This window comes from Heterodontus francisci, chromosome 42 (genome assembly GCF_036365525.1).
Source record: "Heterodontus francisci isolate sHetFra1 chromosome 42, sHetFra1.hap1, whole genome shotgun sequence".
Classification (NCBI taxonomy): domain Eukaryota; kingdom Metazoa; phylum Chordata; class Chondrichthyes; order Heterodontiformes; family Heterodontidae; genus Heterodontus; species Heterodontus francisci.
In genome coordinates this window covers 15,626,211-15,640,648 of record NC_090412.1, presented here as the reverse complement: position 1 = coordinate 15,640,648, position 14,438 = coordinate 15,626,211, and the positions used below count along the sequence as shown (strand labels likewise).

Sequence of the window (14,438 nt, the reverse complement as noted above, 5' to 3'; positions counted from 1 at the left end):
AAAGCTATAGCTGTCAAATTGTATAGCACAATTTTAATGAAGTGCGAATTATTTCAGATAGAGTTTGTGAAAATGCTAGTGTAATATAGTTGAAATTACCCTGCACTGTAGCTACTGCAGAAATGGAATGCTATTTAACATTGTCAACAGGATTTTTTTCTAGTACCAATGTAGATGTCCAGCCTTGGTTCAGTGGTAGTACTCTCGCTTCTGAGTCTGTTTATCACTGAGAGTGCGCTACACTATCTGACGTGCTGTTTTCTGGATGAGATATTAAACCGAAGCCCTGTTCCCCTTTCCAGGTGGACGTAAAAGATCCTATGGCACTATTCAAAGAAGAGGAAGGGAGTTCTCCCAGTGTCTTGGCCAATAATAATCCAACATGACGAAAAACAGATTATCTGATCATTATTGTACTGTTGTTTGTGGGACATTGCTGTATGCAAATTGGCTACCACACTTCCTTTAATACAACAGTGTCTACGCTTCAAAATTGCTTGACAAGCGTTTTGGACCACCCTTAGGTCATGAAAGGCACTATATAAATGCAAGTCTTTTCTTCTCTCATCAAGTTTTATGCCCAGAGGGTGCCAACACTTCAATGAATTACCTGATTTTTTTTGTTATTTTAGTGACATACAGAAAACTCTCCTGGCATTCCAATTCAGAATTATATCTGATGACTATGATCTATTGGAGCACATTTAGTTCAGGTATCATCTTAAGCAGAAATACTGGACTTGGTCCAATGTTGTTCTCATGTTAAATGAGATAATGGAGATCAGCCACCATACATACAGTCAATTCAATCAAACTGCTGATGTAACTGCAATCAGAATGACAGTTTTCCACGTTAAGAGCTACATTACAAACTTAGTCTCAGGCCCAGGAGAGAGTGTACATTATCTAGTATTTCAGCTCGAGCAACATGAGACTTAAGTCTAATTCAGGTTTTTAGCAGCAATCTTACATTAGGTGCAGGCCTATTTTACACAACCCTTCTCAAATCTAGAACTTTATTTCTGAAATTATATCTCAAATTATATTTTTAACCAAAGGTTTCCCAGTTGATCCTTACTGAATTAATAATTAATTACCAGTATGGCTATGACACTAGCTATGAAGGATACGATCATGACTGGCAGTTCTACGAATGCAGAATATCTTATCCTCTTTTCTGGAATCAGGTTTAAAATTTCATGTAATCACTTATAATAGTAGACCTTAGACATGTGGAATTTTAGTAAAGAAAGAACAACTTGCAGTGTTTTTTTTATGACCTCAGAATATCCCAAAGTGCTTTATAGCCAATGAACAATTTTTGAAGTGTTCTTCACTGTTACTGTTATAATGTAGGAAATTCTGCAGCTAATTTGCACAAAGCAAGGTCCCACAAACAGCAATGAGAAATTGACCAGATAATCGAACTTAGTAATGTTGGTTGAAAGATAAATATTGGCCGGACACTGAGGTGAACTCCCCTGCTCTTCTTCAAAATAGTGCCATGGGATCTTTCGCGTCCACCTGAAAGGGCAAATGTATCAAATGATAATCCTGGGAATCAGAGAGGAAATACACACATAAATATCTGTTCCAGGATATGAAGAAGTTGGTAATGCTGTTCCTATCACTGTCACAATAAGGATTACTATTAATCTATTCCATTTCTTAGAGCAAATGCTCCACGCATGATACTCTGGTGAAACACAGGGCATATGGGCAGTCACCAACAATTCCAAGCCCATATCTTCAGCTGATATATGCATATCTAACTTCAACTCTTCTACTGCAGAGAATTTGTATATCGGGATCACCATAAATCCCAGTATTAAATGGGGTGGAGGTGAAAAGTTCTACTAAAGTCATCACTTACATCTTGGTTTCATAGAAACATAGAAAATAGGAGGAGTAGGCCATTTGGCCCTTTGAGCCTGCTCCACCATTCATTATGATCTTGGCTGATCATCCAACTCAGTAACCTGTTCCCGCTTTTGCCCCATACCCTTTGATCCCTTTAGAGCCAAGAGCTATATCTAACCTTCTTGAAAACATACAATATTTTGGCCTCAACTGCTTTCTGTGGTAGCGAATTCCATAGGCTCACCACTCTCTGGGTGAAGAAATTTCTCCTCATCTCAGTCCTGAAAGGTTTACCCCATATCCTAAGATTATGACCCCTGGTTCTGCACTCCCCCACCATCGGGGACATCCTTCCTGCATCTACCCTGTCAAGTCCTGTTAGAATTTTATAGGTTTCTAGGAGATCCTCCCTCACTCTTCTGAACTCCAGCGAATATAATCCTAATTGACTCAATCTTTGCTCATACGTCAGTCCCGCCAGCCCAGGAATCAGTCTGGTGAACCTTCGCTGCACTCCCTCTATAGCAAGAACAGCCTTCCTCAAACAAGGAGACAAAAACTGCACACAATATTCCAGGTGTGGCCTCACTAAGGCCCTGTATAATTGCAGCAAGACATCCCTGCTCCTGTACTTGAATCCTCTCGCTATGAAGGCCAACATACCATTTACCGTTTTTTAAACCACCTGTTGCACCTGCATGCTTACCTTCAGCGACTGGTGTATAAGCACACCCAGGTCTCGCTGCGTATTCCCCTCTCTCAGTTTATAGCCGTTCAGATAATAATCTGCCTTCCTGTTTTTGCTACCAAAGTGGATAACCTCACATTTATCCACATTATACTGCATCTGCCATGCATCAGCCCACTCACTCAACTTGTCCAAATCACCCTGAAGCCTCTCTGCATCCTCCTCACAACTCACCCTCCCACCCAGTTTTGTGTCACCTGCAAATTTGGAGACATTACATTTAGTTCCCTCATCTAAATCATTAATGTATATAGTGAATAGCTGGGGTCCTAGCACCGATCCCTGCGGTACCCCACTAGTCACTGCCTGCCATTCGGAAAAAGACCCATTTATCCCTACTCTTTGCTTCCTGTCTGCCAACCAATTTTCTATCCATCGCAATACACTACCCCCAATCCCATGCGCTTTAATTTTACATGCTAATCTCTTATGTGGGACTTTGTCGAAAGCCTTCTGAAAGTCCAAATAAACCACAACCACTGGCTCCCCCTCATCAACTCTACTAGTTACATCCTCGAAGAATTCTAGTAAATTTGTCAAGCATGATTTCCCTTTCGTAAATCCATGCTGACTCTGCCCAATTCTACTACTGTTCTCTAAGTGCTCTGCTATAAAATCTTTGATAATGGACTCTAGAATTTTCCCCACTACCGACGTCAGGCTGACTGGTCTATAATTCCCTGCTGTCTCTCTACCTCCCTTTTTAAATAGTGGGGTTACAGTAGCTACCCTCCAATCTGTAGGAACTGTTCCAGGGTCTATAGAATCTTGGAAGATGACCCCAATGCATCCACTATTTCTAGGGCCACTTCCTTAAGTACCCTGGGATGCATACCATCAGGTCCTGAGGATTTATCGGTCTTCAATCCCATCAATTTCCCCAACACCTTTTCGCTACTAATACTGATTTCCTTCAGTTCCTCTCTCTCACTAAGCCCTGTGTTCCTCAACATTTCTGGTATGATATTTGTGTCCTCCTTTGTGAAGAGAACACAAAAGTATGCATTTAGTTGGTCAACCATTTCTTTGTTCCCCATAATAAACGCCCCTGTTTCTGACTGTAAGGGATCTATATTTGTCTTCACCAATCTTTTTCTCTTCACATACCTATAGAAACTTTTACAGTCAGTTTTTATGTTCCCCGCAAGCTTGCTCTCGTACTCTATTTTCCCCTTCTTAATCAATCCCTTGGTCTTCCTTTGCTGAATTCTAAACTGCTCCCAATCCTCAGGTCTGTTGTTTTTCCTGGCAAATTTATATGCCTCTTCCTTGGATCTAATGCTGTCTCTAATTTCCCTTGTAAGCCATAGTTTGGCTACCTTTCCCCTTTTACTTTTGCGCCAGACAGGGATAAACAATTGTTGCAGTTCATCCATGCGCTCTTTAAATGTTTGCCATTGCCTATCCACCGTCATCCCTTTAAGTAACGTCTCCCAATCCGTCATAGACAACTCGCGCCCCATACCTTCGGTAGTTTCCTTTACTAAGATTCAGGACCCTAGTCTCAGAATCAACTACACCACTCTCCAACTTGATGTAGAATTCTATCATATTATGGTCGCTCGTCCCCAAGGGGTCTCGCACCACTACATTGTCAATTATTCCTCTCTCATTACACAATACCCAGTCTAGGATGGCCTGTTCTCCAGTTGGTTCCTCAACGTATTGGTCCAGAAAACCATCCCGTATACACTCCAAGAATTCCTCCTCTACGGTATTGTGACTAATTTGATTTGCCCAATCTATATGCAGATGAAAGTCACCCATAATTACAGATGTTCCTTTATCGCATGCATCTCTAACTTCCTGTTTAATGCCATTCCCAACATCACCACTACAGTTTGGGAGTCTATATACAACCCCCACTAATGTTTTTGCCCCTTAGTGTTTCTCAGCTCTACTCATACAGATTCCACATCGTCAGAGCTAATATCCTTCCTCACTATTGCGTTAATTTCCTCTTTAACCAGCAATGCAACTCCACCGCCTTTTGCTTTTTGTCTGTCCTTCCTAAATACTGAATATCCCTAAATGTTCATTTCCCATCCCTTGTCACCTTGCAGCCATATCTCCGTAATCCCGACTATATCATACCCGTTTACATGTATTTGCGCAATTAATTCATCCACTTTATTGCGAATGCTCCGCGTGTTAAGGCACAAAGCCTTAAGGCTCGTCTTTTTAACGCTACTTGTCCCCTTCCCACTTCAGAACTGCTGTATTGGTTAGATGGCTTGTGAACCTCTATTATCAACTGCTGAAAAAAATACGCAATTGCTAATGTTATCCCCATCATTAATAACACATTCCCTATGGTCACAGCAAGCACATATTTGAATTATTTTCTGATTAAAAAAAATTATAATATTCTTCCAGTATGTGCAAAAATTATATTTTAAGAGGAATATGAAAATTCACCCAAGATGAATACAAAAAAAAGGTTTTAAGAACACAATTGTCACAACAAATGTGAGTAGGGCATGATCACAGTGGGTGCGAGGAGAGCGCGCGCGTGAAAAATCATCAGCATTTATACAAAAGTTCTCAAACTTTCATGATGATTAACACAAATTGTGTTTGCATTGTTTTAAAGCAGTCTGCAGCTACCTGCATTGGGAAAAAGTTATAAGAACATAAGAAATAGGAGCAGGAGTAAGCCATACAGCCCCTCAAGCCTGCTCCCCCAATTCAGTAAGATCATGGCTGATCTTCGCCATCAACTCCACTTTCTTGTGTGATCCCCATATCCCTTGATTCCCTTGCAATCCAAAATCTATCAATTTCAGCCTTGAGCATCTATAGCCCTCTGGGTAGAGAATTCCAAAGATTCACAACCCTCTGAGTAAAGAAATTTCTCAACTCAATTCTAAATGGCTGACCACTTATCTTGAGACTATGCTCCAGAGTTCTGGACTCTCCAGCCAGGGAAGCAGCCTCTCAGCATCTACCCCATCAAGTTCTCTGAATCCTGAATTGAATTAAAAAGGTAGAACAAGGTTCAGAACAACCTGGACAGGAAAAATAGTCTGATCTAACTTGGTTCAGTTTTCTTCAGTTATTCAAAATACTTCATAACATTGTAGATGTGTGATATCAACTTGTTTGTGCCACGAGCAAATCTTGTTTAATTTGTAATCTTTAAAGGTCGCTGGCAAAATGGGGACTAATTATTTTAAGTATCATCCTTCAAAACACATCCACAATAATCATCTTAAATCCAAGTTTCTTAATCGCCTTGAGGTTGAGTTCTGGTTCTCCCAAGCATACTAAGTCATAATTGCAACTTGTTTGATAAGTTGTAGACTGGTTCAGGTTGGAGAAGGATGTGGAACATTCAAAACTTACTTTATATTCCTACACAGATTTAAATTCTCTAAATGAAATAACATGCTTAGCTACAAATACTTGCTGGCCTATAATGCTTAGTTTAAGACTGACTTGTCATATTCTGCTTTAATGAGAAACTACAAGAAACAATCTAAGATTGCATACAAAGGCAGTGATAACAACCTGATTAAAGACTACATTGTTACAGTCACTTGATTGGAACAGTTGTCAGGTGACTGCCACAGGAACCTTAAACTCAGACAATTTGCAACGTGTACAAGTTGCAATATGTGGAGGTTGTGTGCACCTAACCAGGAAATAAGTGATAAATAATGTTCTTAAAAAGCATCCATCATAGCACACTTTTGACAACTTCCTTATTTAAACTTGAATTACCTGTTTAGTTAAATAATTATCCTGCCTTTCCCTAGCTAACAAATTGCCTATATTATCTGCTCTGGATACCAACTACCGAACCTGATTGGCTTCCCAATCAATTCGACCTTTCTCTCTTCCATCATTTTTAGTTGGTCCAGGATGTGAAAGTTGGAAGGATTGGAAAAGGAGAAATTTGCATTAAATATCTGAAGATTGCAAGGCGAAAAGTGGAATAATTTATCTATTTGTTAATATTTCAATACAGTGTATGTTATAATTAGACACCAGCGTTTTAATGAGACAAAAAGCTACTGAATCTTGGTAGATTTTACAGTCAGTGGCAAAGCGAATGGCATGCTTTGCTGACCTCGATGAAGGTTGCCCACAAAGACCAAGCAATCTCTGATGTGAATTTCACCTTTCCTGACATGAATCTGAATCAGGCACCAAGTTAAGGGGATCTCCAGAAATCCAACAACAACTTATATTTATATAGCACCTTTAATGTAATAAAGCATCACAAGGCGCTTTATAGGAGCATTATACAATCTTCTTCTTTGGCCTCCTCGTCTCGAGAGACAATGGGTAAGCGCCTGGAGGTGGTCAGTAGTTTGTGGAGCAGCGCCTGGAGTGGCTATAAAGGCCAATATTAGAGTCACAGACTCTTCCACAGGTGCTGCAGAAAAAATTGTTTGTTGGGGCTGTTACACAGTTGGCTCTCCCCTTGCGCTTCTGTCTTTTTTCCTGCCAACTGCTAAGTCTCTTTGACTCGCCACACTTTAGCCCCGCCTTCATGGCTTTATTATACAATAAAGTATGACATAGCCACAAAAGGATATATTAGGTCAGATGACCAAATGCTTGGTCAAAGAGGAAAGCAAGATAGACTTCATCAACCATGCATAACTTTTTCAGGGGTTTGTACAATAATATTAAGCATAAAAGGGGAAGTTCTTGTCAGTTCCAGTGCAGTTCCATCTGCAGAGACTTAAACAGCATACCCTATGGAAAAGCACAGGATCATTGGCAACAACTTCTGGATTTCCACATTTTACTGCATCTGTGGACTTCAGAAAGCGCTGTCAATTTCAGAGGAGTAATGATGAACACTGACAGTTTTGATATCATTACTATTGGAAAACCTAGACCATTATACGTAGAAATTGAACTAATAAAGAAATCAATCAGAAGAAATTGGAAAAGAACAGAAAGCCCAGTACTACAAGAAGAACAAAAACAGGATTGTGAAAATGTCACTAAGAGGGTCGAAGAAAGATTTAAAGGATAAATTTTGACATATCCATTCATATGGTGATATAATTATTAGAGACTATTCACAAAGATAATGAGTTTTTCGTAACTGGGCTTGGTTTGAAAAGGTTAAGTAAATCCCCTCATGATCACATTTTGCGGAGATCCTGTAAGTTGGAACATTTTTGAATAAATTGCATATGGTTATGCAATTTGGAACAAAAGAATGCATATTATGTACATTCTAGTGCATTAGGCAACATTTCAGCTCAAGATGAACAAAAGAAAGTGGACCCTAGTATGCTAAAACCTGGATTAATGCTCACTCATTTAAGGTAATTATTGACAATAAATTCTGACTGTTGTACTTAATCTATTCTGCACATTTACAGTTTTTATTCCTTTCTATCTCACCTCAGTACCAACTCGGACACAAATAAATGAGTGGTCCTGAGGTTCGGTGAATCAGTCCATTCTGAACTAACCAAGGATCAGAGTAAATCTTCTTTCCCATAATTAAATACAAAATGAGTTAAATATTTCACTTTGAAATTCTGTAATACACAAATATAAAAGTAGTTCCACTTTATGGGGTACTGAAGAAATGTTAGGACAATAAGCATTTCATTGTGAATCTTATTTGCATACCACTGATTCAAATAAAAAGAAAATCAAACCAGTATTCAATATTTCATCATCAATTTCAGTTGCTTGGTCTAGTGTGTAGAACAAACATTTAGTTGTAGATTTTTGATTAAAGTCAGTCATCATGTTGCTGCTTTCAGTCCACTTCAAAGTTGACAATGGCAATTTATTTGGATTCAAACTACAGTAGTTGACGGTCAATACAACATTTAAACCCATTTACATGAAACCAATATTTTATCATCTTGTCCTGATAATACTTGGAAATTAGTTGACAAAAGCACTAACTAATTCTGGAATAGACACATCTAATGGGTATGAATAAACTGAATCTATAGATGTAACTGTAAAAATATTGGTAGACATAAAATCTAATTATTTTCTACAAAGAAAATCAGATGATTAGATTTGAAACTATCCTGCATAATATTTTGACCTCTGCAAAACACAAGCTGGCATTTTTGTTGACCAAACCCAAGGACTAGTTAATAAAACTATTATTCAAAATTTATTACTCATGTCTATTTATTTCCTTTCACTGACACTCTCAGTTAACTCATTTTGTTCCTTACATTTATATAAACACGGCTTAGGTCACCCTTCACAATGCTTAATCTACTGTCCCTAATTCTCCTTAATGATGGTCTATTTTGCTTCATCTGTGTCTCCTCCTTCCCCAGTTACTATTCTGAAACCTTTCCCACTGCCCTATTTATCCTGTTTATTTGTATACAAGTATCAGCTTGACTCAGGTGAAGCCATCCAGTCTCTACAGTTCCCCTTACCCAGTGCCATACTAGATTTACACAACAGAAGGTTTATCCACCAGATTTAATCATTTTGTGAATCAATCAATCAGGAGTAGTTCAAGAAGGATACCAGGATTGAATAGTGAAGGCAACAAAGTGTGATGGAGTATGGGATTGATGGAGGGGATCATATCCTAGGAGACAGTGAGGACTAAGTCTGAGAATAAATGGATGAAGTTTGCTAGCATGGGAGCACAAGGTGGCTTTGTCACTTCAAATTGTGTTTAATACCTTTTTACATGATCACTGGTTCAGGAAACAACATGGCATCCAAAAGAAATTGGAAAGAAATGTCTGATTGATTTGATAGGTTTGGTTTTATTATAATTGTTGGTTCCTGATTGATAGCTATGAAAAAAAACTGAGCAATTGGTTGGTTTTGTGTAGGTTGGTGCTTCATGATAGGTTTTTCTACCTATGTTTGAACAAATTAACATTGTGAACATAATTGAGTAATTATTTGTGCTATTCAGGGACAAGAGTAACATTAACAGAGTATGTGTGATGCTTTTAACTGTGACATATGATACAATTTCCATGCACTATGAATGCACACTATTTCAAAGGCTTCCAATTATACAGCAATGTCTGATTTACTAGTACGCTGTTCTGTTATTGCATAGAATTATTTTTCTTAGGTTAGTTTAAACTGGCTTTTGGAAGTTAAAACAGGGGTTCTCTAATATGTGCCAATATTTGCAGATGTTCCCCAAGGTAACCCAACCCTCAGTTCCTCCCCTGGAGTGTCAGCATTTGCAGGATATTGAAAAAAAGTTTGAAAACTATTGAATTATCGGGAACTGTAACATAATGGGCATGTAATAAAAACTGCTTTACAAACATTACAGGTTCAAGTGCTATCAATAGCAATTACACAGAACATAGAATCTCATTGAATATTTTGACTCACAGCCCAAGGATCTAACCCTTTGCTCGTTCCATGCCAATTCAGTAAGGAACAAAAGGTTATTTTACTCTACAATTTACAGCTGAAGTACTTACCTTGGAAAAGTACCCAACAAGATGACAGCCCTTTTCATCATTTTTAGTCAACACGTAGAAAAGAAATGGTTCAACGTCATAGTAAAGGGTTTTATGGTCCAAAAAAAGCTTGGCTAATAGGCAGAGGTTTTGGCAGTAGATCGTACTGATATTTCCATCAACCTGTGAATAGATTTAAAATGTAATGAACAATTCTCTTTCATCTGCAATACAAGGTAGCTAAATCTTGTTTAAACGTACATACCAAAACCCACAATGGATATAAACTATGATACCACTTAGTTTGCAGTCTTAAAATAACAAAGCTGCTATAAATCAGGCTCACATCACGCCATATTATTATCTTCACTGGTCCACATGCAACTACCAGTATGTTTTTTTTAAAAAACAAACTGCCTCCCAATTCAACATATCAAAAAAAAACTGGTTTTGATATTTTTTCACTTATGGTTTTCTTAGAAAGGACAGTTGTATACAAACTGCATCACTTAAACTACAAAACTAATTTGAAATTTTAGGCAATATAAACATACCTCAGGCACACAGTCAACGGAATACAAAACAGTGGTTTCAAGGAAAGCCACCATCAAACTGAAAAACCCAATTACAGCTTTTTAATGGATACAAAATATCAGTCTTGGGGCACATTTACATCACAAGTTGCAATGGTACAATCGCTTTGAACCTGTGCTAAATTTTGTGCAGTAAGCCTGGAGTCATGTCCTGATGTGACTCAAAGCAATGTGCCGTATAACACTCTTCTTCAGGATATTTCACTCAGCTTCTCTCCAGAGTCAGTTAGGGTTCCAAGTTTACGCTGTTCCTTTTGTGCTAGTGTGAAGCAGAACCACTTTGAATCAATACTAACTACTAGGGCTGGATTTTACCAGCCCCTCGACGTCATGGATTGTGGCGGGGTGGCCCATAAAATGCCTGCGGGAGTGGCCTGCCATGACCCATGACGCCGAGAAGGCCCTGCTGGATATTAGCAGTGGCGGTGAGGCCTCGGTGCTGCACCACCGCCCCCCCGCTCCCGAGTGGCGGAGCCTTTATTAAAATTAGGTAAATTAAAATGCAAATGAACATACCTGCTCCCGGTGACCGTCCCACCCTGATTTTACAGTTGCCTGCTGCAATTCGCGGACCTTCGGCACTCCGTATGGAGTTCCGAGGTGAGGCACTGGTGGGGAGGGCCCACGTGTATTATTGCAGGGGCTTAGCGGCAGCACTTCAGTGTCAGTAGGCCGCCAACTTAGCAGCACGGCGTGCTGATAAAATTCAGCCCCTAATGTAAACATGCCCTTGCTGAAGGGATCATATTAAATGACCCTCAAATTGAAAAAGAACTTTGGTTACCATAAATTATAAAACTGCTGTAGGTAAATTATTTGATTGGCAATTTTATTTTGATTAGAACTCTAAAACTTCATGTAAAAGTTTAGTCTGTATTAATAAAAAGATATCTGCTTCCTTGTAAGTGAAGTGAATTGGTCAAAAATGGATTGTGTTTACATAGATTTACTAAATTAGTGACACCAAATTGCTATTCGCACAGACATATATTTACCTAGCTGCAACTGTCTCAAAACAGTTTGTCGCAAATCGAAGTCACAGTATGGGCATTATATGCAGTTTATTACATTAACAGTAGCAAGTCTCAAGGTCCACCCTACCTCAAACACAGACAGATCATTTTTTCGGTATATTTCATTAGCAGGTGGGTGGTACCAGCCACATTTCTTCGTATGCCTTTGTAAAATGTTCCGACTCTTCATGTACTTCAGACAAAATTCACATAGGTAAAGCTTTGGTAGCCTGCAAAAATGATTTCAAATAGGGTTAATATCTGTCTTCCCAATCACGAACCTGAGAAAATCATTGGCCAGTAACTCAGGTGGAGTGAGGAATGAGCAGGCTGCTAACATTTTATAAGTTAATTTTCATCTCAGTATGTGAATAAAAGGACACATATTAATCCTACTGCAGTTTCAACTCATTCTCATTGTTCTGTAAGAGTCCAAACCAAATATATGGTTTGTCAAGTAGAAACAATCACTATTTATCTGATCATAATATTCCAGACCTCTATCAGAGCATCTTTTAACAGCCTCAACCTTTGAAAAAGCCCCAACCTCACAACCTATAAACCCTCATCTCTGGCAGCATCCTAATGAATTTTCAGCCTGTAAATATCACATTGACTAACCTTTATGCAGGTCCTTTTGATTGTTGAGTTATGCAATGCAAATTTAATTTTTATCTTGTGATTGCTGTAAATATCTGTTAATATCTTGTAAGAGTAAAGTTAAAAGAGGTCCAGTCATGTTTTCTACATCATCTAAAATGGCCAAACTGTCTAGAAAGACAGCAAGCCTACCCATGCATCAATTGTTCAAAAGATGTTTGTTGATTCAAATTCAATTAACACCATGATCCTTCTTCCAAAGGGAACAAGCTGAAACTTGTATGGTGTTGTTTCAATGTTAAGGCTGTATCACTGAATGTAAAATATTCATCTCTTTCAGGATTTTGCTGTTGTACTTTTAAAAGGATTGGTTTTGTGCTGTGTATTTCTCAGGTCAGGTTCGGAATGATTTGCAAGCTTTCCATTGCACTAAATGGGGAGAAAGCTCAGAGACTAAAGGAATCTGCTGCAACATATAGGCCTCCATCTGGCCTGATGTTGTTAACACGACTATGTGGTATTTCTGAAACTCTGTTGGCCTTTTCTAGATTTCACAAAAGGCATTCTGTACGATGGCAAGGCCTGGAGGATCTCATGCTCAGCCAAACATTTTTTTTTCCAGGCTAGATTCTGGATCACAACTCACTATAGCTGACTGACCAAAGTAACATTTTAAATTTGGCAGCATCTCCCTATCTTAGTCAAGTAGTTGAAACAATTTAAATTGTATCGGAGTAATTTTGAGATGTGCTTGTGGAGATCCTAGAATTGTTGTTCCAGCACTCCTACAAGCAACGTTTGGAGACAAGGTAGCACATTAATCTCTGTTATGTTTGTCTTTTTTAGTAGAAGCATTGGCAGACTGTTTTATCAAGACCACACATTTCATGACATGAGGAGAGAGAAAACAGCGAGAAAAGTTTCTTCTGTATACAATTCCAGCTCTGGATATTATGGTTATTCACAGATATCTGAAGCCACACTTCAACTTTGCAAAAAAACTCATGGCGTTGTCCTGAACAAGTGCCATGTACTCATTTTGGAATTGTTCAGTTGTACTTTGATAGCTGGCCAAAATCTTCAACAGTTTGGCAAATGCTGGAGTGTGAATTGGTGCAGACAGTTACATATAGCGAGAAGCCATCAATGTATTGGAAGATTTTGAATACTGGAATTACTGCCAAATAATGTAAGCTGAACACCAGCAAGCTAATAAGGCTTACATCCAGTTCAGGCCACTACCTATTTGACTTCACTAATGCACAAAACTGATTTACATGAAACTATTTCAGCACATTTGTTAAGCGATGAACATAATGCAAGTCAATTACACTTCAATAAAATGTATATTATTACCCATAAAATTATGAACACAACACCAAAAATGATTGGCATTATCTAAAGCATGTAATGCATTAGAAAGACATACAGGGCACTTTGTTTTCTCAAGTGAAGTCAAGTACCTAATAAAGTTGTATTAATAACCAGACTTCATTAATACACATATGAAACTCTCCACAGGTTCAAAAACAAAATATATAGTGTGTGGAATATTACCTTGCATACTCTTGTGGATATGGTGAAGAATACCAAGTATGGATTTCATACTTCCCAAATTCAATTACAGAAGGGTACCGACCATGTGGATCAACAGTAGTAATAATTCCCGTTTTCTGTTGAGTAAAAGATCAGCATTTTATGCATACCATTTTTAATATCAGACTATGTTTTTATACAAATACTGGTTTAAAGTCTTAATTTTGGAATGCAAATTTGAGTCTAAATTTTTTATTTTTTAATTAATCTCTGTTATGTTTGTCTTTTTTAGTAGAAGCATTGGCAGACTGTTTTATCAAGACCACACATTTCATGACATGAGGAGAGAGAAAACAGCGAGAAAAGTTTCTTCTGTATACAATTCCAGCTCTGGATATTATGGTTATTCACAGATATCTGAAGCCACACTTCAACTTTGCACAGTGGCACAGTGGTTAGCACTGCAGCCTCACAGCTCCAGCGACCCGGGTTCAATTCTGGGTACTGCCTGTGTGGAGTTTGCAAGTTCTCCCTGTGTCTGCGTGGGTTTCCTCCGGGTGCTCCGGTTTCCTCCCACATGCCAAAGACTTGCAGGTTGATAGGTTAATTGGCCATTATAAATTGCCCCTAGTATAGGTAGGTGGTAGGGAAATATAGGGACAGGTGGGGATGTGGTAGGAATATGGAATTAGTGTAG

General features: G+C 38.6%; 1 protein-coding gene across 4 annotated transcripts in view; it reads right to left on the bottom strand.

The window, feature by feature from the left end:
* kat6b (K(lysine) acetyltransferase 6B) overlaps nucleotides 1-14,438 on the bottom strand; it is a 240,170-nt gene that overhangs the window by 38,041 nt on the left and 187,691 nt on the right. For all 4 annotated transcript variants that reach the window (XM_068020618.1, XM_068020622.1, XM_068020623.1 and 1 more), the window contains exons 9-11: nucleotides 13,763-13,878; nucleotides 11,694-11,835; nucleotides 10,021-10,182 (exon numbers count right to left, since the gene is read on the bottom strand). In XM_068020618.1, coding sequence (XP_067876719.1) covers nucleotides 10,021-10,182; nucleotides 11,694-11,835; nucleotides 13,763-13,878 — 420 coding nt within the window. The remainder of the gene's footprint in view (nucleotides 1-10,020; nucleotides 10,183-11,693; nucleotides 11,836-13,762; nucleotides 13,879-14,438) is intronic.